Source organism: Papilio xuthus, unplaced genomic scaffold (genome assembly GCF_000836235.2).
Source record: "Papilio xuthus unplaced genomic scaffold, Pxut_1.1 DF827542.1, whole genome shotgun sequence".
In the NCBI taxonomy this organism is placed as follows: domain Eukaryota; kingdom Metazoa; phylum Arthropoda; class Insecta; order Lepidoptera; family Papilionidae; genus Papilio; species Papilio xuthus.
Genome location: NW_013531107.1, coordinates 652,180 through 679,322, shown reverse-complemented (window position 1 = coordinate 679,322; position 27,143 = coordinate 652,180). Strand labels below are relative to the sequence as shown.

Sequence of the window (27,143 nt, the reverse complement as noted above, 5' to 3'; positions counted from 1 at the left end):
GAGTTTAATTACATGTGCTTCGATATTAAAATTAAAAAGTTTAAATATCAAAAAAAAAAACTAGTGGCTTGGGATTTGAATCGCCGACCTTACGTACCAACGGCGGCGAACGGTAAGGCCACGAGACCAAACTAGCATATATGATGACAAACTTAAATTTGATGTTGGTTTTATTTACCTAATATCTGTCATCCGCGTCGAACACTTTTAGTAAATTTTGAAAAATGGTTTGATGCAAAGTGTCAAATGAATGTAACAGAAGTAGTTTATTCCAAATTGTATCACAAGTATATAGAGATAGAGTTCAATTTTGTCAAATGTACCGATATTTTTGCGCACCTTGACTGCTTCGTTACTTATGACGCTGTGGCTGCTACGATATTTATGAGCATCTTGCATGTACTCATATATTTGACGCTGTGTATGTACCGATGTATTTGAGCAGGGTGAATGTATCTATTATTTTGAGGACTTTTGTTGTACCGATATAATTGATTACTTTTGATGTACCTATATATTTGCATATCTTGTCTGTTACGATCTATATGACGCTGACTGTACATTAGATTAATTGAAATAAGTCACATTTTATTTTTCTTTTTTATATCATATGGTGGCAAACGAGCGAGCGGCCACCTCAAATCGCTGAAATAGCGAAGCGACCGTTGCCCATAGACATACGCAATTGCATATCGACGGAGGAAAGGATGCACAGAAAGAAAATATTTTCCCTTCCCATGCATCCTCTCATCCGGAAAGTCCACTTCCATTTCCCATCCTTTTCATATAAGAAAAAGGATAGGAAGGGAATGAGGACTAAATTAGGCCTCCGGGACGCACACTCATCAGACGAAACGCGTAATTGCTTCCACTTCACACCTGTCTTCTGTGAGGTCGTGGTATTTCACCGGGCGAGGCGGGACAATTCGTGCGAAGATGTTAAAGCGGGCTCTACTATCACTGTTAATTTTTGGCATAGCGATCAATTTGTCATGTTTATTGGTTATTTAACATGGTTATTTTTTTTGCGCTAAAAATAGAAACTCATATTGCAATTATAATGAGATTGGAGATTATGAGAAATCATTCATATTCATAAAAGGATTCCTTTTAATACGATAAGATTAGAAACAATTGTTGCTTGTTTTAATTAACATTGTGTGACGCAGATAATTGCGTCACTGTGAAATTAATGTTGCTATCCAACACAGCGTGAGTATTTTGCAATGCAAATAAATAATACAAAATGTACTTATGAAGATGCTATTAAGTTGCTTTAGGTCTTTAAAAACCCTAAAAATAGGATTGACGATCCGCTTTCGGAGTTCATTGAGTACTCATATTATGGCACAAATTAGAATTTTTTATTCATAATCATAGCGAGCCGGCGTACAAACCTGTGGGAGTTACAAGCGATGGATTGGTAGGAGACGCAGGACATGCGACTTTGGCGTTCTCTTGTACCAAGACCCACATTAGGTCGCTGCGCCAGCGGAGTAAGTCAGAATAGGGCAATATTATAAGATATATATTAGTAAGATTGAAAGAATCGGTACGATGTTACTACTGTTATTAAGAAAATCCGACACTGTGCCGGTGTATCGGCGCACCACTAATCATTGAGACACTTGACACGTGAGGATTCTAATAAATAATGTCTAAAATTACTGCTTTCTTATGAAAAATAAAAAATACTAACCCAATTTGGGTTACCCATACACACTTTGTTGATGGTTTAGACCTCTTTGGAAGTTAGACGACATTGTTATTTTAGTCATATTCGTAACTATGTTCATTTAAATTATAATTTGATTATTATATATATAATTAGGAGATTGATAAATAACACTATTTGGTAAAACACGACCAAACACACTGTAGAATAAAATATGTTAATATCATAAAAAGGAATAAAATGACAGACTTTCTTTTTGCCATCAGTCACGTATTCAACAAGTTCGCTTCTCTTTGTAACTTTGAAGATAATACAAAATAACAACGAACAAAATGTTTTAAGAAAATATTTATTTTCCTTTTATTTTTGTGTGATTTTTCTTCCTGTACGGTTTGATATCGAATTTTCATCAAATTAATACAGAGTTTGTAAGACGTGTGAGATGAAATTCTAAAAAATGAAATAAGTAAACTAAAATTTTTATTTAAAATCAATTCGACCACTGTTTAGTACTGTTAGGATTTCTTACAAACATTAATTTAAACGTTTTTGGAGGATCTATGAAGGCTACGTCACACCTTTGTCCCAGTTCTTCTGGCGCTATCTCAAACATCGTCTCCCAGTTGTCTTTCTCTGCCGCTTTTTGAGAACCATACGACGTCATCCACGCACACGACATTGGTATATTTTGTTCGTTTATCATCTGTCGTCTGAAACATAGATTTGTTATCGATTGCCTGCCTAAATCTTTAATGTCAAATTTAACTACATTATAAATGTTAAGGTAAATATCCATAAAAGTAAAAAAATATCACAATATCCAGATTAGTTCAACGGATCTTGATGAAATTTGGCGCAGATAACATAGTCTAGAAGAAAACTTAGGTTGTTTATTAAGTTTTTATATTAATTCCGCACGGACGGAGTCGCAAACGTTAAGGTAGTATTTTAATATATTTAACTTACCTTATCTTCACAAATTCAGTTGCGATACCAAGTCCTCTCCAGTCAGGATGAACAGTGATTCCTCTTCCACTATGGTAGCCTTTTAGATCTTTTATTAATGGTTTAACTAAATTTTCACATTCTCCTACTATTTGAAATAATTTTCGGTTTTCAACCATCTGTAACTAAAAAAACGCAAACGAATTTATCTATCAATAAAATGTTTTAGAAAATAATCGTGTATACTATAAGAATATCTGAACTGGTGTTAAAGGCGCTGCTATCGCGGTTGCTTCTGTCAGAATAAATATAAAGACTTCTTAGACATGGAAAAATAAATAAAAGAAAAAATTATATGACAGCTACAGTACAAAAACGATTTTGAGACAATTTTTGACATTGACAGAGGGGCGCTAGTGAGCTATAATAATTTAATTTTACTTCTGCCCACCAGTTCATATTGCCTGTCGGTCTGCTATTAACGTTTTGTCAAAAAAAATCATGCATACAAAATAATGTTCCTTAAAGATTCGTTAAAGTATCCAAACGCTTGCTAACTTGGCCATCCATAAAAATTATCGCTGATTGCTATGATTCATTATTATGTCCGTACCGCGATAGTGCTATTTTTAGTTATTAAAATAGGAGCTTCAATCTAGCTTATCTTAATTATTTATATCAGCCGGAAGCCAGATAGAAATCTACCCTATCTTTTACGAATAACGAAAGAATCGGAAAGTAACAATTGAGAATACACTGGAAAAAGATAAATTCTCTCTACTCTGTCCAATGAAGGTGAGCAACTCTTCTACAACATTGTGTTGCAGAGGCTAGCACTCATTTTTTGCGGCAAGAGAAAAAGATCTTTTCCAACTGATCGTTGCGCTGGACGAAGAAATACATAGTTACGAAATATCATAGACATACTTCGCTTGGTACACCACTTGGTGGCCTGAAGTTCGCTGAGCTGAAGGCTAACCTCTAAGGTGAAAGAGTTATGGAAAGATGACCTGGTCGTTTGCCGGGTTCATGTTATAAAACAATATTTGTAATTTACCTGTTGACCGTCAAATGAATCATCTTCAACCAACTCTACAATGGATACTCCGAGAATATCCCCAACCTCTTCGCTATCATCGTAACAGCAAATTACAACGGTCCATAATTTTATTACTACTTCCAAAATTCCTCGATATTCTTCTACCGCTTCAGGATTGGAACTTATTCCTATAGAATAATAAATACAATTATTTTCGTCGTCCTCAGCTATATCACTATACGTCCCCATCGAGGGGCTCGGAGCCGACCCTAAGTTAAGGGTGATTAGGCCATAGTCAACCACGCTGGCCAAGTGCGGGTTGGTTGACTTCACACATATCTTTGAATTTCTTCTCAGATATGTGCAGGTTGTATCACGATGTTTTCCTTCACCGCAAGAACGTCGGAATGTACATATGTAAATCGGAAATCGAAAAATGTGTTTTTCGATTTCCGATTCCGATTTCGGTACATGACGGGATTCGAACCCACGACCTGCAGATTGCAAGTCAAGCGCTTGACCCCTGACATACGCAATTGCATATGCGTTGCCTACCTTTAATCGACGGAGGAGAGGATGCACAGAAAGAAAATATTTTCCCTTTCCATGCATCCTCTCATCCGGATAACCCACTTCCATTTCCCATCCTTTCCTTATAAGAAAAAGGGTGGAAGGGAAAGAGGACTAAATTAGGCCTCCGGAACGCACACTCATCAGACGAAACGCGGAATTGCTCCCACTTCACGCCTGTCTTCAAGCTATTCTTTATTGCATTTGAAAAGTTTCAATCATACATTTTTACTAACCTGCAGCCTTTTGAAATGTTTCTTCTGTTAGAAAATATTTGGCTATAAAGTCTTTGACGTGATCTTGAGCTGAGCTTGGTGGATCCTGAATTCGTAATTTTAAAACACTACCGTCTTTCCTCTTACGTTCGAAACGGCACCATACACGACACGGCTCTTTATTCGACGACATAATTTAAATTTATTAACACTCTATGAACAACCAATAGGATTAAATGTTCAAATACATTTGATATTGTTCACCACAACACTACCGTGGACTTGAACGATGATTGGGAATAACTTTTGAATTGATAGTGATAAGTTTATCGTAAATTATTTTAGGTCAGATAACCAATAATGTTCTTACTTAATCAAAAATTGATATACAATATGTTCTTATTTTGATAAACAATGACTTTTTATTTCTTGTAAGGTCTCTTCCAAATATGTTAAAAAAAATAATGTAAAAGTAAATAAAATTTTAATAATTACAATTTCGCTATACATGGAATATTTATGACCGCACAGAACTCTTTCTTACAAGCATTAATTTAAACGACTTTGGTGAATCTTTGAAGACTAATCCACACTTTTCTCCTAATTCATCAGGCGCTATCTCAAACATCGTCTCCCAGTTGTCTTTCTCAGCCGCTTTTTGAGAACCATACGACGTCATCCACGCACACGACATTGGTATATTTTGTTCATTTATCATTTGTCTTCTGGAAAAAAAATTATATCTAATTAGTTACTTGTTAAACTTCACCTACGTATAATAGTAAACTTACTAATACTATAAATTCGAATGTTTATGTGGATTGATCGATGGATGTTAGTTTGAAGGTATCTCCATAACGGCTGAATGGATCACGATGAAATTTGATGTACATATAAAACATAGGCTGGAAGAACACATAGGCTACTAACTTGGCTGTTTTTATAATTGTGCACGAACGGAGTCGCGGACGACCGCTAATACATCAATAAAGTAAAATTGTTACATAGATAGAAGTAGATGAACATGTGAAGAAGGATGAATAAGAAAGGAATGAATTTAAATATACAACTCATAGAGATTTATGGAAGATTAGTAACTTCGCAGGTAAAGGCAGGAAGATAATCATCTCTATGACATGTAACTAAGATTAGATAAAATTAAAATAGATCTATGTTTGGACATGATATATAAATTTTTAGACAGGTATTTGCTATTTAATTACAATTAAATATCTATTCTTACTTACCTTATCTTTACAAATTCACTTGAGATACCAAGAACTCTATAGTCAGGATGAACGGTTATTCCTCTTCCATCATGATGTTTAGTAAATTCTTTCATTAGTGGCTTCACTAATTTCTCGCACTCCAGCATTGTTGTTATTAAATTTTGAATTTCTTTAGTCTGTAACTAAAATCAATAATCTATTTATAATAATATGCTAATAATAACAAATTACATACGAAAGCAGGCAGAAAAACAAAAATATAAACTGACTAGGTGTCGCCCCCGACACCGTCCGCGCGATATCAAAAATAACTTAATAAGTAGCCTATTTGTTCTTCCAGACTATATTCTGTATCTATTCCAAATTTCAGCGATATCCATCCATCCATCCAAACATTTGCGTTTATAATATTAGTAAGATGATTATGTCAATCAATAGTGTTTTAAGCAATCCAACTGACTGTTTAAATTGAGGAAGTTAAGTCAGATCTTTTTATTACCGAGACGAAGCGAAATGTCTTTGGTTATAATAACTGTAAACTATTTGAAATTTACCAACTCATCGTTAAATCTAACTTCACTCAGAAGCGAAAACTATAGTCCCCTATTCGAGGAGTCTATAACATTGCATAAAGCGACAGGAGTAGGTCTGGCTTTGTTATCTCATCAATTTCTACTGACGAAACATTAGGGACAAATTATAGCGTCATCCTTCGTTATTGGAAATACGGAGATAAGGATATATCTTTGTACAGGTGATTACTGATAGTAGTAATTCACGTTAATAATGTACAGTCAGCTGCATGAATATGTAGACATTTAGAAAGTTTTAGAAACTTGTATACGCTTTTGGTTTAAAAAATATTTATGAAAGAATCGCCCCACGAATTTAAACGGATGTCGTACGTTTTTGAAACCGATAGCATATATAAGTACAAATTTCTTAAGTTTTATAAATGTATACATATTGATGCAGCTGAGTGTACATACGTGTAGTTTAATATATGGATTATTATTAATTTTACCTCTAGTCCATCAAATGATTTATCTTCAACCAATTCTACAGCAGAAACCCCGAGAATATCACCCACATCTTCAGAATTATTATCTTCACAGCAAATTACAATAATCCATTTCTTGAATATTTCTTTTATAATTTCTCGATATTCTGCTATAGAGTCAGGATTAGAATATATACCTGATGAAAAAGTATTAAAATTAATATAAAATCCGGACGAGATAAGCGGGATTTATGTGTAAAGCAAAAATAATCCGCATGGAACTAAAAATTAATGGAAATGTTTAGAACACCATTACACGTATGTAAAACCTAAAAAGGCCAAATGAATCTCCTATTTGGAATAAGAGTTAGCCTGCTATGCTTTCTTGAATTGATAATATATCTGATAATTAATGAACAGCTCATACTATTGGACCCAAAAGCATTTCGCCGTAAAATCCGTACCTTTGACCTTGAATTGTTCTTTTTCCAAATGCAGGGTCAACAGCTACTTTCAGAGTTGCCATATAATTCCAAACGTTCCTAGCAATTTTGAGTTCCCTTTGAATTATTGTAGCTGTTATAAAAAATATAAAAATAAAATAGAAAAACACAAAAACAAGTTAAAAAATTTAATTTTTTTATGCCAAATTAACATCATAACATTGAACTGACCTGCTGCTTTTTGAAACGTTTCTTCCGTAACAAAATATTTTGCTATAAAATCTAAAACACGTTCTTGCGCTGAACTCGGTGGATCTTGAATTCGTAATTTTAAAACACTACCGTCTTTCCTCTTTCGTTCAAATCTTGACCACACACGACAAGCTTCGTTATTCGGCAACATTATTTATTGAACTAAGACGTTTTAGATCACTTATCGCGTGAAAAAGTTATTGCTAACTTTATCAAAAGATCCACTCACGTAATTTTTGACTGATAATAATCGTTTGTCATGCAGTTTTGGTTTGATTCTTAATAATGTACAGTCGGCTTGACAAGCTACGGCTACTGACAAGTCGCTCGACACCTAAATAACGCGTCCGTACAAATTGCGTAATAAACTAAATTGTTGTTGAGAGAACCACTTAATAGTCAGATGTTACTCGTCTATGTTTTTTCTAATGTTTTTTTTACACTGTTTCAGATTTTTTTTGACCCGGTCGAATTACATTTTGAAGCTACAATAATTCGCATAGAGCTGAAAATTAGTAGGAATCATTGGAACACCTTTTTATAGTTACCCTGAAAATCCCTATCGTTGCCGCATTAGGAAAAAAATATTATTCAAGGTCAAAGGTATCAACACTGGGTTTTTCGGTGCAATATAAAAAAAAGCCCGGTAGAACACATGCTACTAAATTTTTTTAACACGAGGACGATGTCGCGGGCGACAACTAGTATTTCATAACTCGAAAATGGTTATTATTGAATGCAATGATTTATTTTAACATCCCGCTGAGAAAACTATTATTATAAAGTTGCGGAAAATCTCCGCTAACGTTAACTTTAAAACCACAAAGATAAATGTTGGTATAAAATTTATAGGTAAAGTATAACGAGAATAAAATGCAATTTAAATCTATGACAATTTGAAACAATGTTTTAAATATATTATTAAAAATGTGATGCGATGAATTAAATATTAAAAAGTAATCGGATAGAATAAAGTTGAACACTTTGATATAGACACATCTTATATTACAACAAAAATTAAAAACATAAATCAAAAATATACATTAACTAACATCGGCAATTCCGTGTCATTCTTGTTATGAACAATTTGAAAAATGGAAATTGTGAAAGGGAAAATCTTGTCTAGTTGTCGTCGGCCAGTCATCAAACCCATTAGTCAATATCCGTTCATGAACGAGTCTCCAGATCGACAATTACGGGTCCATTTCCATGCTTCAAATATATTCCTTGTTCAATGTTACCAACCGTGTAGAAACATTCACTACGTGTACAACATACTTTTTGTTGCAACTCAACTTAAACCACAATCAAACAAAACCTCCTACATCACAATCGATTAAGTCGTTCAGGCTAAATTAGTTCACAAAACAATCGATGTGGAAACTCGATTACTCGGACTAATTGTTATCAGACATTCGAATAATCGAATATTCTGATAATCTATTATGTATATGACAAGGTTTTGTATATATCTGTATTACATGATTTACTTATGTATTAAAGAAAAGCAATATTTATTAAGAAATTAATATATTATAATATACATTTTACTAGTCTAAATAAAAAGTAGAAAATTTATACGTACAAGTCTTTTCATGGGTAAATTCTAATTGTTAGTATGTACAGGTATTGTCTGAATGTATTCATTTAACGTATCAAACTTTTTTTATTATTACGAAATTTCATATCAATTTTTCACGCAACTCTGCTGTTTCACACAGCTGGGTAATACGAAATTGATTTTATCTCAAAGTGAAAGCCACAAGCTCAACAAAGCCTCGGTTTTGTATATTTTATTATGACGAAAAATATGGCTAAAGGAAATGCAGTTTTTAGTAAAAAAAAACAGGATTTTTGCTTTTCGGAAATAAACACAATGAACCAATGAAATTATAAAAAATCATTTTGGTTATACATACCTTTTAGGGATTTCTGAATGTTTGTCTGAAGAGCGTCGGTGGCTCAGGGGTCAAGCACTTGACTTGTAATCTGCAGGTCCTGGGTTCGAATTCCGCCATGTACCAAAGTGTTTTTCAATTTCCGAGTTAGATATGTATGTGAAGGGAAACATCTTGATGCAACCTGCACATATCTGAGAGAAATTCAAAGATACGTGTGAAGACAACTAACCCGCACTTGGCCAGAGTGGTTGACTATGGCCTAGTCACCCCTTACTTAGGGTAGGCTCCGAGCCCCTCGGTGGGGACGTATAGTGAGCTTATGATTGAATGTTTGTGGTTTTTGTGGCACATTTTTTTATTTGTAACGCATAGTAACGTCTTATTTTATCATTTCTAGTAAACACATATAATAGTTTTTGTATGTAAAACAGTATAAGTAGGTGAACTTCTCCATTTTAAAATATTAAAACATGTTGTCTTTGTTTTTTCAAAGAGAATGAGGGAGATGGTAATATACAATGTCGATGGAAACCCACAATTACCTGTATCATTTTCTACACAGTTCGTTAGATCTCAGTACACCAGATAAACACGCCCCAGCTCTTACCATGAGTGGCCCAATTTCGTACGCCAATACATTTTAGCACCTAAGTATTTAAATATCAAATATCGCTTTGAGTTATAAGTATCACCAGTCTTTAAGTACTCGTCTCAAGTGATTGGCCATCGACCTTGATGGCATCATTAAATTAAGATGCTTTTGAATAATGTTATAACAAGGCTGATATTTTTGGACGTTTTAAATTCCAATGTGTTAAACAATATTGTTGTCTTTTCTCAAAGAGAATGAGTCTGACAAAAGTCATTAAACAAGTGAAATCTAACCTTGTATCTTGTAGTCTATTGTTTTATTGATTTTAAAGTAAAACGTTTCTCTTTTACATTTAACTTTGTATAGCGTTCGTTCTTTTAATATTGACAGTGTTTGCAGTAATGAAGCGAATATAGTGAATATGTCGAACGAAATTTTAATTAATTTCCATAGCTAATGCTAACAAAATTACACTCACTCGAGGCGTACTAAAGTAGTTACAATTTACATGTTTAATATGTTAGGTTCGAGCGCATAAGTACATTTACATCAACCACGACATTAATTCTGACGTAAAATTATGACAAAACTAGATAAAGACTCATATTAAAGGTTCTTTTCGGTTGATATTTAATTATTATGCAAGATTATTAAACAAATTTTAAAGAAACATTTGATGAAATTTTAGACTGAATTTGATTGTTTAGTTCCAGCATCTTTGATAATAATTTTTGGCAGGCGCTTAAAATTTATACTCTGTATTCGGTTAGAGTAGCAAAATTCTATAAGGATTTAAATAACCCAAACCTAGAACTCCATGTGTCTATATCAAATAAAATCAGCTAATTTATAAATATCGTAAGACAAACAGTAAAATCTGAATAAGCTCACTGTTCACACATTTAAATTTAAATTTTAAAAGCACTGTCTAACAAGCGGTCGGAGTGAACTAAATTTCAGTTAAATCCGTACCCGTAGCTCGGAATATTACATTCAGTGGCGAATCCAGAGCTTCACGGTGTAGTTTGCATGTTAAACAGTGTTTGAGGTCCGTACATAAGTAGTTCCACCTCTACATAACTCACAGTTTTCTGCCACAACATTTGTTCACTAACGCTCCGTACGTAAGAGGATTTTGTTTAGAAAATTTAACAATACAAATTTAAACAAAGGCGAATTAAAGTTAATTTAACACAATGATACTTTATAATCATATTTTTCAAAAGATGGAAAACTGTAGAGACAGATAAATAAATCTTCATTAAAATACAATCAAGATTATTTATTGAAAAGCCGCGATAAGAATTACTTTTCCTAAACCATTTAAGATATAATAGTGTAGGATGTTACAGTTGCACAGAAATTCATACATACAAAAATTACCTCAAAAACATTCGGACAAAAAAACCAACATTTATTCATTCATTCATTCGTATAATGTTATATTTTAGGACTACATCTTTTATTATAGCTGTGTTAATTTAGCTAAATTTAGCTGCGAGTCTTGTTTCGTTTACTCTTGTAGGAATATGTAATAGTGAAGGCGACCTACCTTAGAGATCGGAGGTACGATTAATTATTAATTAAGCTTACTCTTTGCATATTTTTCATCAAAATCATTTAATTTATTAAAGAATAAAATTAATTTTCTATAGTATTTTATGTCAATGTTTTCGGAAGAAAGAAATTAACTTAATATATATTTTTTTTATATTAAAAGATGGCAAACGAGCGAGCGGCCAGCTGAAATCGCTGAAATTGCGAAGCGACCGTTGCCCATAGACATACGCAATTGCATATGCGTAGAAAGGGAAGGGAAGGGAAAATGACTACAATTAGAGATATCGAATATCATACACATTTGGGTTAAGTATTAATTTATCAAAAGAAAAAAAATAGCGTCGCTAAGCAAAATATAGTTATTGTAATAAAACAGTAAAAGATAAATATCGTTGACTTTTTTATATAAACAATTAAATTATTTTTATGAATTCACTTTAATATAACAAACACCATTTTAAATGATAAACAAGAAATTAAAATAATGAGTATATAAACAATTAAGTCTTGTACCAATTAGTTCAGTCACTGAAAAAACAAACAAGCAAGCTTTGCATGATAATTGTTGTTTACGAGTTACAAAAATCATTTAATTTAAAATTTATATTAATTACATCGTAGTCAATGTATGCATTAATACATGAATTTGTTACTTTCATTATTGCATTTTTTTTCTTAGCTTACTAACATTGGCTTATTTCCTTAACAGTTTCACAAAGGACTTTTTGAGCAATTGTTAATAAGATTGGTCCTTTACTGCCCTTATCAAAGGGCTTACTTGACCGTAATTTTGTCATTAGATGTCACTTTTAATTTTGTTTTTTACCGCGGATTTCTGAGACTAGTCATCGTATCTCCGTTTTATACATATTGTACAAGAATGATTTAAGAGTGATATGTTTCATACAGAGATTTTGGTCTCTGAAACCAACGGTAAATCGACCAAAATCCGTCCAATGAAAATTTCTTCACATGAATTTCTTAGAAACCATTCCCACGGTTAAATATAATATAATAATTAATAAAATAAAGAAATAAATTAAATCTTTCATACTGATATGCCATAATATTTAACAAAATATAATAAAGGTCTAAAAAACAAGTTAGGACGACCTCAGAATTTAGTCGTTTTCACTAAATCAATCTTTGCGGTTTGAAATTTCCATCATAGTTCGGGTTTCATCGCTTTAGTCTTGGTTTATTTAGCATTTTGTTGGATTTGCTCTAAGATACTCAAGCCGTTATCGCAATCCGTACGAAACCACAATGTTTTTGTATTATATTAAAAGTTATAATTTCGCTTTAAAATACGCATCTTATACTAAGAATGTATCTTGTTTTAATACGCTAACAATTTGAGACTGTCTTTATGTATTTATTAGTTAAAATATGTTTTAAATAAATACTAAAATAATAAACTTTTACGTGCATAATTTATAAGGAGACAAATATTTTCACTTGTTCGCGTTTAGTTTATAACACCAAACAATACGTTCGCTAAACTAACAAGAACTTTGCACAACACAATGCTAAACTTTTCCACTGAAAACCTTTTTCAGTTACAATGTTCTCGGAATACATTTAAGGTATTTACTAAATTTGTTTAGGAAGCTAATTCATAAACACGTCTGCAGGAAAGTTGTAAAAAAAGTAGATATTATAACACCACATATACTAAAATAAAAACAAGGAGTATAGTCTTTTAAATTTGATTTAACCAACCTGTTTATACGAGCTAAAAATCCGTCTTCAGTCAGTTCAAATTTTATCTTAGTCTGTTCAAATAATCTACTTCACTTTGTGGCTCTATCATCAATCCTCCATGCAGAGAGAGTTATAGAAAAAAAAACTATAACATAATTACTGACTTCAGTATTTAAATTGAAATATATTTTCGTGTACATATAGGACCGAGCTGTGTACATGTTCCTTGTTTGTGAAATAACACAAACAATTCTAGTTGAAAACTTATTCTGCAATACCTTCAAATTGTTCAATTCTGTTGAATTGTGATGTAAATTCTCACTGTACTCCCGAGAAATATCTATTGTAAAGTATGACGTACAACCGTTGACGTTTATCAGTGGAAATTTTGAAAGAATTATGCTCACGTAATTTGAGTTTAACCATTGATTTTAAACAAAGATGTGTTTATAAACGGAATAACTCTACGGCTACGGAACCCTACTAAATAAGAGCAAAAGAATAATGAATAGGGTACATCAATTGATCTTTATGGAAATAATTCAACACACAACTGTTTCAAATTGAGTACCAGACGGTAAGAATTTGTTATCAATTTGACAATTGATCGAAATGGATATACTGATTCGTATTTTTTTCAGTGCTTAATTTGTCTTGACCATTAAAATGATTTTTTTAACGATCTCTCCGTCGGGACTCTACTCACAGTCGTTAGCTCTGAAGTGGATTGGTGGGCCGATAAAAAAGCCATTGGGCTGACATAGGCTGAAACCGAGCGTAGAGCACAAAATAGAATAAGATGGCAACGCACTGTAGATACCCTCTGCCCAACTGCAGGGATCCAGGAAGAGGTGATGATGATAATCATCACCACAGATGAATTAACAATTGATTTGTCAGAACCTTACCAAATTATCATTGTATATTACTTGTCTAATATCTGACATCCTAATCAAACTCTTCTACAAATTCCAAAAAAAATAAAATCGCAGTTCTAAAAGATGTCATTACCCTTGACTTAACTACAAATACGAAATAATTAGAGCCTGAACATCAAATAAAATAAAATCTTCCCAGATCTTATTGATATTACATATTCACACTGAGAAATTGACAATTTGGAATTTCCTGACTTCAAATTCACACAACTATTTACAAATTCAAATTCACACAACCAGAAAAATTAAGACAAAAGTTATTATACTATTTCTAATGAAGAAAAACCATTCAAGTTATATGGTGTTTTTTTAAAACAAATCGTAAAATATTAATTAGATAATTATTGCAAGACCAACCCTGGTTCTTTCAACGCAGTTTAATTGTGACATTTCTTATCTTGAAGGATTTTTTTTACCTCTTTACACTTCTTTCAACGTAGCTGATATACCTTATTTCAATTTTAGATCCATCTATAACATTGGTGAAGTTAATATAAACTTTATCCCAAATACGTAAAGTTACTTATTCAATGCACGACGTGCCAGCTTATTTCAAATGCATATGAAATAGAATTTGGTTCTATAGTTTTATAGTTCTTGCATAAATGTATGCAATCCCGTGGTTATCGATTTTATAGCTATAAAATGTACACGCAAACGAAAGACTGGCGGGACTTTTATTTACATTTTTCATTAAAATTATTAAGAATCTTTTATTATTGTGCCTTAAAACTCAAAGTATTGATTCTATAAAGTAGCACTTGACTTGCAATCTGCCTGTTCCGGGTTCAAATCCCGCCATGTACCAATGTTTTTCGATTCCAGATTTACATATGTACATTTATCCGACGTTCTTATGGTGGAGGAAATCATAGTGATACAAACTTTATATATCTGAGAAGAAATTCTAAGATATGTGAGAAGTCAGGCCGCACTAGGCCAGCGTAGTTGACTATAGCCTAGTCACTCCTAACTTAGGGTACTCGTAGGTACTCGGTTGGGATAAGTGAACTGATAATGATGATAAAGTGGTTATCAACTAGCCAAATACTTTTTTTTATTTAACTATAGCCACTTCTTATCGTAGCTACCATATTTTGATCTTTTTAAACCTGGACATCATATAAATATGCCTTCATCAATTTTTTCTTAGCTTGGTCTAAGTGTCTAACAAAAATTGCACTTATGAACATACATGGGATAAACTCGTAATAATAAAATTCGGATCTTTTTAGTACTATAATCTCTACTATTTGATAACACTAAAACAATACGTAGAAAGATAATAATCCCGTACATTTGGTTTTACCTTCTATCCATTTTATGAGATAACAACATACGTCAAACTAAAAGCCATTGTTTGGTAACATTTTTCTAAAAAAAACTATTTTACCGTTGCTTTTTGAGATCAAAATCTCTATATAAAACATATAGTCCCAGTCATCTATGACAAAAAAGGCATAAGAATATATTTGAAACGCAGATTTAAGTCTTAGAAACTTACGGTTGATGAAGTTTTTTTATAACAGAAGGGGGCAAACGAGCAGCGAGAACACCGAAGTGTTCAACGACGCTCATGGACATCAGCAATACCAGAGGAACCGCAGATGCGTTGCCGGCCTTTGAGATGGTGATACGCTCGCTTCTTAAAGGTTTAATGGTACAAGTTTTCATCAGATCATTCGAGTGTTTAGACAGTGAAAACTATCGTTCAATTTTTCTTATCACAAATAACGTCGAACGGTCAACTGAGTTAACACGGGTCACTTCATATAATACCCTCTGCCTGTGAAATATCACGTTCACACGACAAAGCCGATACAAACAATCAACTAAATCCCTTCGACACACAATAATCGATTGTGTATTGTGATAATCGATTTACACTAACTATTATTTTGAAAACTATAATGGTAAAGACGTTTGTAATTACAGAATAATTTTTGATTTATAACATCTAATTAGAGAACATAAACAATGCTTTTGTCTTTTTACTAGATGTCACCGGCGACTTCGTCCCGTAAAACCTTAACAAATAGCCTATGTGTTCTTGTAAATTTCATCAAGATCCGTTGAACTGTACCAGAGATACATTTTAACAAACATCCATCCATGTAAACTTTCGCATTTATAATATTAGTATTATAAGATTTCGGAAAAACAGATGAAGCCCAGATCTACAAAAGAAACTACTATACATTTTTTTAAAACTCTATAAGTACTAGAATTAATCCCTGAATAAAATAGGCTAATTAAAATTTTGTTATACTGTGTTCAAAAAAATATCCATTCAAGACAAGCTAGTTCGATAATAAAAACTAAACGTAAGTATATATATAATATAATTCTTCTATGAGTGTGTATGTCACTGAACTTCTCTTAAACGAGTGAACCGATTTTGATGATTTTTTTTTGTGTGTTCAAGGGGATCTGGGTATGGTTTAGATTCACAATTTTCATCAAATATTAACTTCATATTAATTTATTCAAATTAAAGACGTGTAGACAGGATAACGTCTGTCGGGTCCGCTAGTTTTATTTATAAAATTAAACGTAACAATGTCTTATTAAAACATTTCATTGTTATCAAGGTGTAAAATAATATTGAAGGGGCGATTTGCTTTATAAACATTAGCTATAAATATCTCTGGCCACAATCGTCGATTCTTTTATTTTAATTTGGCACAGAACTGTATACGTTTTCAAACGTACAATGAAACAGCCTACATATGTACTGTCGCGTAAAATCTAGCCTAGATCTTCATATAAGTTGCAAAATATAGTGAGTTTTGCCATAGTACATGGTGTTTTTTATAAATGCGAACCTATAAACAAAATTGTGATTAAGATATATTTTTAAAAATTAAATTTTAGTATTGATTTAACGAGTATTTTAGCTTAATAATAAATATATAATAGGTATATATGTGTACCACTTTTAAAATGTATAAAATAAAAGTCTAATTAAAAAGGACACTTTAATTCATACTCATGTTTGCCTTCAAGTTGATATTACATAATTTTCCATTAGAAAATGCGAGGGGAAAGATATTTCTAGTATATATGTACATATATACAAAGGGTAGATTAGCCTTAAAGGATTACACTTCTGGAATCATATGAAATACATGTTGTCTATCTAATTTATTTACATAATTGTACCAGACACCAAATGAAATGAAAATAAATAAAGTCAATCCATTTAATTGCTCATCAATACGCTAATAAATAATTCATTTTAAATAAAGAATAATAATCAGCGGAGAGTTGCGACCAACACGAAATAGTTGGATTAAGAGCCTGACACAAAAGGCAGTTATTTTGAAAACCGCGATGGGGGAGGTCACTTTTTCTGCAGCCTGACGTTCCTTGAATCATGTAATTTATCAGCTGGCGGTGCACTTTTAATATAATAATAATTATTTTTTATGTTATTCGATCTAAACTTTTACTTTATATTTACAATATTGTCTGTGTTCTAAACCCATATTTTCTGCAATGCATTTGTGCACTCTGCATAAGTAATTCGATACGGTGTGTGCTATTGTAGATAAAATTAACAAATGGTACATGCATTGAACACTATCTATTCAATCAATAAAATTGGAGTGTTTGTATGTAATATCGAAAAAAAAATATTTTGTACACATGATGTATAAGCGTTGCTGATAACGAAAATCTTTATTAAATTTTTAGTACCTGGATGACCGAGCTTTGCTCGGTATTTTTTTTTTTAATTGTGTTTTTGGAAATTATATTTAAGTACGAATTACTAATAAAATGATTAAATATGAATAACGTTTTTCGATGTTACCGATAGATAAAGTTAAGTTTATGTTTAAGATGATTATCGATAAAACGCGAATAAAATGACATTTTCTAAAAATGATTCGATTTATCGCCCCCGAAACAACCTATATACTAAATTTTATGAAAATCGTTGGAGCCGATTCCGAGATTCAATTATATATATATACAAGAATTGCCCATTTAAAGATATAAGATATATCTATTTGTCTCTAACCGCCTTTGTTCTGAGTAATCTTTGAGACAACTAAACCGATTGACGTGATTTTCACAGGAAACTAATGTGTTAGGAATTATTATAAGGTTTTATTTAGTTCTTTTAATTTCTAGTTTATATAATACTATTTTAACCTATAATTACTGCAGTCTTTCAATTTATAATTAAATAATATTTTGTTTAACTAACATCTATTTGGTGGGTCCCACCAACGTCTAAAATGTTCGTATATCGTTGTTTTCTTAACTAACTCATCTTCATTAAGAATAGAACAAAATCTACAATAGTCATCAGTTTCCAAACTTTCATGTCTTCTGTGATATGAATAATGATCTTTCCATCTGAAATATTCAGCGTATTTCTCCGGTGATTTTATTAGTTCGTTCATTTTCGCTGCCAATTTTTCATAACCAAGATCACGTGCGTTCAAATAAATCCCATCGGGCATAAATCTGAAACAATTTTACATGTTATAAACAAAATTACATCTTTACAAAAACAGTTTCAGCGAACTTATTACAATATTTTTAAATCGCAAATATAATTTAAATCGACTAGAACAATGTTTTTCAAGTTCTTATGATGAACAAAAACAAGCTTGATTTTCTGTCATTCTTATATTTTTTCTTATTTTTTACTACATGTTTCCAATCTCAGTATGTGATTATAAATTTAAAAAAACAGGTACAGCACTGATAATATTATTTTCTAGCATATCTTTAGCGGAAACAAAGTGTTATAATTGTACACAATTATTGATAAAAATGAAGAAAAGTAAACACACTATTTAAATAGCTATTTTTTTAATATTAAGTTTAGGATTTTTCACAAGTAGATATAATCATGTAATTGAGCAGGATTTTATATTTTTATTATACTTGCGCAAGCGCAAAAATCTTACCTGGTGTAGTTCGCTCCGCCGTAAACAATCGGTACAGCATTATGTTTCAATCCATGCAATATCTTCTCTGTCACGTAATCTTCACTAAATGAATTTTCAAATGCTAAATAAAAATAATAATCCTTTTCAATCATATTAAAACACTCATCTTCATGGTCTCGTCCACACTTCAACGGTCCACAAGCTCCATATATGTCAACGTCTAGTTTATATTGCTCTAAATAAGCTTGCAACTCTTTGACAAATCTTTCACGACCACTCCTTGAATAACAATTTGATACAAACCAAGCTGCAGCTTTTGTTTTACTTTTTAATTTCGTTTTAAATTCCTCACTAACCGGATTCATTTCCTCTAATTTCATCCAATGCATAACCGTCTTAGGCCCTATTATTTTCTTATTTGAATCTCGAATCACGATATAACCCCATTTCGCTTCAGAATCCAACCTATACGTCCATGTCCAATTAAAAAAATTATCAAATCTATTCGAACATATCGGATAGTTGTCTGCGGATTCGATTGTCGCGAATACATACTTCTGATGAGTAGATCGTTTAATAGGCAGTAAAATATTATTCATACGCACAACTTCTGGACCAGCGAATGCTATTAAGTCGAATTTTGTATAATCACCTAAATAATTCTTATCGCCAGTAACAAAACAGTTCGTGTATGGACACTTTCTATCTATAAAACCTTTTCTTCCTTCACCCATGTACACAAAAGGCACATTCTTCGAAGATGTCCATCGTAATATGTATTTCAAATCAGATTCATTGGCGACCAAATTTGTTATACTATTGTCAATTTTTTCTCTATTTGACACTTTTTCAATTATTTTATCTATATTTTGTTCTAATTCGTAAATTTTTGTATTCATTAAAACACTTTCACGTGGACGAGTTAAATCTTTTAGTGACAAATATAAAAACACTAGTACAGAAAGAACTGTGCAACTGAAAAATAATTTAACATAAATTTGATTTCTCATTTTGTGTGCGATTGTGTGCGACACAATGCGCTGTGGACGGCGCGCGCGCTCTTACTACGACCTTATCCTTTACTGACGAAAATAACATTGATTCGAAATCACATGTAACTATCTCATGCATTATATGAAGGATATTTTTCATAATTTCCTTTACTACAACTATAATTATATGTTTAAATATCATATTATAAATTGCCAGACTACGTAGATCTGAACTATATTTTACAAGCATTTTCTAACAAGAATAATATAACAAAATGAGGCGTCAGATATCTAAATATATAAGAAAAATAAAGCAAAAAAGTATCGTATTATAAGAGAAATATATTAAGACATAAATTAATATGATTTTAAATAAGTAGTTAAAGTATTAACGAGAACATCAATGACAGATTTAATAAACACTTAAGATTAAACATACAATAGAATAGTAATTATACAGTAAACTTATGACTTTGTATAACATTTTAATAACAAGGTAACTTTACCATATCCAAATGTATATAAAAAAAGTAATATTGGTATATACAACACAGCAAGACTAACAAAAAAGTAGTAGGGTTCAATGGAGGTTAAACTACTTTAAAAGTCGAAAGTAGAAATTTTTAAAAAAGTAATTAATTGTCAATTACCAGAATTCTGAAGTTTTCTTGTATTCATCAACGATGTCAGCGAGATATTAAAGTATGCAATACTGACTTAGCGCGGTAATAAAAACGATAGCCTTGTTTATCAAATCAACGTGTCGAATGAAGGCAAAACACTGGTCAAATACTTTTGTTCGATTTCCTGGATGCATACGTTGTTCTGCATATGTTTCCTACTTCCGAATCTTTTTATAGAAAGATGAAATTTTGATGAAATATTCTGACATGACCTCAACATATGAGAAACTAGCTGTCGCCCGTGACTCCGTTCGCGTGGATATATAAAATAATTAGTGTAGCCTATGTGTTCTTTCAGACTGTGTTCTATACGTATGACAAATTTAATCGAGATCCGTTTAGCCGTTCTAGAGATATCTTCAAACACCCATCCATGCATCCACATCACATCCATCTAAACATTTGCATTTTTAATATTAGTAAGTTAAATAAAAGACGCTCTTCAACGCATAAATTGGGAAAAAATGAATAAATAGTATCCTATATCCGTCTCCTGGCTCTAAGCTACCTCATCACCAATTTTCACCCATATCAGTAAAGCCGTTCTTGAGTTATAAATAGTGTAACTAACACGACTTTCTTTTATATATAGATAGGAAATGCAGTAAAGACTTCTTTGCGAAGTAATGGATAAACCTATGAAAAGGGCGCCTCATAGTTTTGGTCCCTTGGACTCAATTTCCTGAATTTCCATGTATAATGAATATATCGTCGTATTGAATATTTGTGACTAAACTAAAAAATGCAATTTAAATTCAATGATACTAGAAATAACTTGCTCAAAATTAGGAAAGGTCTTTGAAATTAAATAAATCGAAATGGTGCATTTCTATAATTTGTAGACCAAATCTGCAAATAATCGACATTTGTTTGGTTTTAACAATGCTAAATCACGTTGATGATTATCATTGTTCTGAATAAAAGATAAACATCCTCTAAATATAAGAATAAGTAAAATAAGTGTACCTGTATGTTTAGTTATCTTCAGTTTATTGTTATGGGATTTTATGATAATGACCTTTTTTAATTCTGAAAAAAAAAACACTATATCTTTATTTTCTTCTTTTTCTAATGCCTCACCATTACTGGACGTTGGTTGTCAGCTCAGCGAACTCTTTCCTGCCCTGTTCATCATCATCATAAGTCCCCACCGAGGGGCTCGGAGCCTACCCTAAGTTAAGGGTGATTAGGCCATAGTCAACCATGCTGGCCCAGTGCGGGTTGGTTGACTTCACACATATCTTTGACATTTCTTCTCAGATATGTGGTCTGTGCCAAGCGAAAAAGTTGTTCAACGCTGGCAATATTCGCCATTCCCGGATGTTCCTCAGCCAGGACTTTCTCCTCCTTCCAACTCGTCTTCTGCCTGCGATATCTTTATCTAAATATTAAAAAATATTTTTCTTCAAAATTTGACTAGTATTAATTCATATACAGTTTACTGGAACAGAATCATATATTTTTAATAAACTAAATTCTGCCTTAGCTTTGACTGAAAGATAGCACAATATATGCTTGTATTATTATTGTGTGTTAGATTCCCAAAAAGATCACTCTAAGACTCGTACTGAAGGTAACAGGGAACAAATACGTAAAATACAAAATCAAATTTGTACGGGGATCAGTGAAAATGTCAAATTTGTTCCTCCGCCTTATTACAAAAGGATTTGTTTTGAATCGAAAGAGAAATCCCTTTATTTGTTGTAGGCAACAGAAATAGTTTTTACATATTTATCTGCTACGTGATACATAAACTTATAGATAAACAAGCTGTCGTCCCCGACTCCGTCTACGCGGCATTAAAAAAAACATAATTAGTAGGATATGTGTTCTACCAGACTATGCTCTACATACATGCCGATCTGGAGATACCTTCAAACATCGATCCAAACATTCGCATTTATTATATTAGTAAAATGAACAACTATTATATGAGCTTTATTATACTTACTTTCCTTTCTTATCTTTCAACTAAGTTACAAAACCTTTATCTTATTTCATGCCAATACTGTACGGTATATTAAAAATCTAGTAAAACCTATTTTTTACCACGCCAAAACTTGTTTTCTTCATAATGACATAAAAACCAATTTAAGGTCATAAATATTTTACATCAGGCCAGTATCGTGCACAAGTAAACTGAATGGAAATGATCGATTGCCTTAAACAAGCAAAGGCTTAATTTGAAAGCTCTGTCCCCAGGGATATTTGTTAGATCGATACGAGCGGTCTTGTTCCCAGCTCGTTACTTAATGAAGATAGACTAAGCACGCATAACTATATTAATAAGTAATTTGAGGTCATTGTACCCCAATAAAGTGGCTACTAAATTTGTTATACCTTTTTTGTCTAAACCTTTACCTATTTTTTGGAAATATATATTTTTAGTAGCATAAAAACATATATCAAGTAGCGCTATGCTTATTTTATGGTAAACTTGGTATGGTCTTGTTCAACATTCTTTTCATATAAACCCAAAAAAAACTGTCCGTCAATTATTAGGCAAATATTGATAAACGGAAATGCAACAATCGTCTAAATTCCGTGAAACTAGAAGTACCTGTAACCTATCTCTTGTTTTACAAACAGAAAGAAAGAGATGACAGTATGTTTTTGAACATGTGTCACAGCAGTGAAAGCCCACGGTAAGTAAACGCGTGAGAGACCACTTATGACATGCTTGTCAATTTTTATGACCATCTACGCGAGACCCGTAATAGTGTTTGAGTTGACAGTTTTTTATTTTATTTTGTTAGCACTCAGTAGTTTTGTTTGATTAGATTCAATCATTTATTAGTATAAAAAGAGACACAATTAACTATGAATAATTAACAATATTTAAGTGCCATAAGTATTCTATTTTTTAGTTGCATAAATGCAAACTGAAGTGTTGTAATATTATAACGTCGACACTTAACTGAAATTTATTGTTACGCTATTATCTTACTAATATTATAAATGCGAATGTTTAGATGCATGGACGTATTTGTTTGAAGGTATCTTCGGAACTTGATGAAATTTGGCACATACGTAGAAGATAGTATGGAAGAACACATAGGTTACATGTAAGGTTTTTTTAGTTTTACGCAGATGGAGTCTCAGGCGACAGCTAGTATTTAATATTTTAATAACTCATATGTATTATTATATCCTTTTAATATTTAACAAGCGCTCGACTACACATCCGCCTTGATTTGGTACATAATAGTCAGATGAAACTTTATTTTATCATATGTTGTCATGGAAACAGGAAGTAATAATCATTACATGAAACATAGCGATTAAACAAAAAATGCGCATACGCTGCGTAGCAACTGCGGTGATTCATTCGTAAAATCTTATCTATATATTTAAAAATCAATTGTGTTCGTTAGTCTCGCTAAAACTCGAGAACGGCTGAACGGATTTATCTTATCTTGGTCTTGGAATGTTCGTCGAGGTCTAGGGAAAGTTTAAAACCTTTAGAAACCTTTTTTAATCCCGCGCGGACGGAGTCGCGGGCGACAACTAGTCTTACAATATAAATACTAGTGTTTAGATATTTGTTAGATGGTATCTCCAGAACAGCTGCATGGATCTCGATGAAATTTGGTATATATGTAGAACACAGTCTGGAAGAACAAATGGGCTATCTATGATCCCGGAAATGTGTAAAGTTCCCGTGGGATACGTTGAATTTAAATATTTACTGGATAACACCGCAACGGTTCAATATATCTTATTGAAATTTGATATAGATATAGAAGTCTTCAGCAAGACATGAAATAATCCGTTTTTTAATTCTTCGTAGACGAAATTGCGGGCACAAACTATAATAGTATTATTATAAATGACAGATACACTGAACTTAAGATAAGTAAATAACATAACAAAGTTTTAAATGAACAAGGAAAATCAGGTTGCTTAATTGAAAAGCTTTTAAGCGTGTTAATTATTAACGAGTGAGCTGGGAAATATGTGTGCTTGATCGCTCCCAACTGACCACAATGTACCGAAATTGGGACATAATGCATGAATAAACATGACAATATACTTTAGATAAACAAGCTTAAGTTAAAAAATTAACTTTGATACAGTCTGTTTTACAAATAAACATAATAATCTGTATGGGTACGAAATGTGACAAATTAATTTTGAGGATAATTTTTGATAAAATCTAATAACAAATAGCCTTAGTCACTCATAATGGCAAATGTTACAAAGTAAATTATTCAGATAGACTGCCTAATGTAGAATTTAAACTCCAAGGTATGAAACGAAAACGAATTCTCTTCATGGAAATGATTCTGTAATAGTCGATTCGAAGGGTCGTTCGTGGACGGATATCGCTTAATGGGTTTGATGACTGGGCAACGAGAAAAGATATTACAACAGCAATGTTGTGCCACCAACGACGCAAACACAAACCATATCTAGAAACGACTCTAGACTTACACAACTAACATCTTTGTACATAAAGAATAAAAATTGTTTATAGGATAACGAGCTGTATGTATAGTCCTAGCTGTCGCCCGCACAGAATTAAAAAAAACTTAATTAGCCTATGTGTTTTTCCAGATTATGTTCTACATCTATGTCAAATTTCAGCGATATCCATGCAGCCGTTCTGTTGATACCTTCTAACAAACATCCATCTAACCATCCAAACATTCACATCTATATGATATATATATATATATATATATATAAAAGAAAGTCGTGTTAGTTACACTATTTATAACTCAGGAACGGTTTTACCGATATAGTTGAAAATTGGTGAGGAGGTAGCATAGAGCCAGGAGACGGCCGTATGATACTATTTATTCATTTTTTTTAGAATTTATGCCTTTAAGAGCTGCTTTTTATTTAACTTATCTATATATTAAGTTTTTTATATATCCACGCGGATGGAGTCGCGGGCGACAGCTAGTTTATAATATTAGTAAGATGTAAATAAAAACTATCATATAAGTTAAGTTATTTGAGGCAAATTACACGTTTCATGTGAATAATTTCGATAGTACTCACTGTAATTAATTATTAACAACTTATAGATATAAGCTCAAGTAATTACTTACAATATGCTTAAACACCTGCCTCATTACGTCTAATCTATCACCAGTATGTTACTACAATCTAGCATAATCTGCATTGTAATGTTGTGAACAAATACCACCAGTGATTACTTACATCTAAAATAAATGTTTTTGTGTCTTTTTGACATTTTATCTAAGTTTAGGCCAGTAACGCATCTGCTGTTCCTCTGGCGTAGCGTCATATCAACTAAAAATAGCAATTCTAAACTAGTTTTCCCTTTTCTGGTATAAAATGCTTGAAAGTAAGTATTAAATTATTTATAAAATTGATTGCGAAGATTATGAAGTGAGGAACGGCGTACTAATTTATGTGTCGGCAAGCCCCAGCAAGCACGTCGCCCATTCATCCCCCTTTGCCGTCTCCGTCGCCCGTCACCGAGTCACCTTAACCGAGTACCTCCATCTATCAAGTAAAGTGGCGACACTTTTCTTCCTTACTTTACCTAAACTTAACAAGGACTTGAAAAGCACGTAGCAACTTGACTTGGAGTTTCCTAGGTTTATTTGGTTACCTGGTCTAGCTTAATTTACCACTTTAACAAATAAGAATGTATTATACGATAATCAAATTTACTTAGAACACTAAAGCATCGATGAATACCCGATCTTAAGTAAGATTATTACTGTGGATTTCCACTGCCTAAGCACTGGTATGAAAATATATAGTCGTCTTATTTTTTTTTCATAAAGAATAAATGGCATGACGATATGCCTGTTCAAGTGACGTAAAATTCCATCCTTACTAATCATTTTGCTTTTTCTCATATTTTATTATCTATATAGTTTTATGCTCGCTTATAAATTCTGGAACTCTATTTTGTGGATTATATTTATTACTTTTATTGACCTCATTCGGTTAATCGCAGAAAAATTTCAACTTTTTCGCATATGAAAAGTTTTCATCAAAGCAAACAGAAAGTTCGTCTTTCAATTCACATAAAACGACGATAGGAAATTTAAAAAATCTTTTTTTAATTAAACTAGTTTAAAATTAAAATTTAAAATCTGAGCAGTGTCTTAAACTTTGTCGTGTGTATATACTATAATATTTTCCACTGTTTTAATAGCAAAGAATTTTATTTCGAAATAAGTGCTATTATAAAATTACAGGCGATTTAGTAGATGACTATTTTATTAGAAAGGCATTAGGGGATGTATATAAAAAATTATCTTCAAAACATAACAAACAAAGAAAGCAAACATGCAAGAAATGAAAGACTTGAGTTATAAATTATGTCGCTCGCGACTCCATCCGCGCAGAATAAAAAAAAATATTATTAGTAGCCTATATGTTCTTCAAACTATGTCCAGTATGTATGCTTAATTTCCGCGAGATCCGTTTAACCTTTCTGGAGATACCTTCAAAGAAACATCCATCCATACCTAAACATTCGCATTTATAATAGTAGTAAGAAAATAAGTA

General features: G+C 32.2%; 2 protein-coding genes across 2 annotated transcripts; both read right to left on the bottom strand.

The window, feature by feature from the left end:
- Positions 1 to 2,142: 2,142 nt before the first annotated feature.
- LOC106118892 (uncharacterized) lies at positions 2,143 to 4,760 on the bottom strand. The gene is made up of 4 exons (XM_013313657.1): positions 4,466 to 4,760; positions 3,678 to 3,847; positions 2,642 to 2,805; positions 2,143 to 2,385 (listed from the first exon to the last, which is right to left on the bottom strand). Exons 1-4 carry the CDS (start codon positions 4,635 to 4,637, stop codon positions 2,166 to 2,168), a joined length of 726 nt encoding a protein of 241 aa, XP_013169111.1. The 5' UTR covers positions 4,638 to 4,760; the 3' UTR covers positions 2,143 to 2,165.
- Positions 4,761 to 4,953: 193 nt separating this feature from the next.
- LOC106119208 (alpha-(1,3)-fucosyltransferase 10-like) lies at positions 4,954 to 20,035 on the bottom strand. Its single transcript, XM_013314127.1, has 5 exons — positions 18,989 to 20,035; positions 18,277 to 18,539; positions 6,698 to 6,870; positions 5,692 to 5,855; positions 4,954 to 5,169 (listed from the first exon to the last, which is right to left on the bottom strand). The coding sequence occupies exons 1-5, from the start codon at positions 19,978 to 19,980 to the stop codon at positions 4,962 to 4,964; spliced, it is 1,800 nt and encodes a 599-aa protein (XP_013169581.1). The 5' UTR covers positions 19,981 to 20,035; the 3' UTR covers positions 4,954 to 4,961.
- Between the last annotated feature and the right edge of the window lie 7,108 nt (positions 20,036 to 27,143).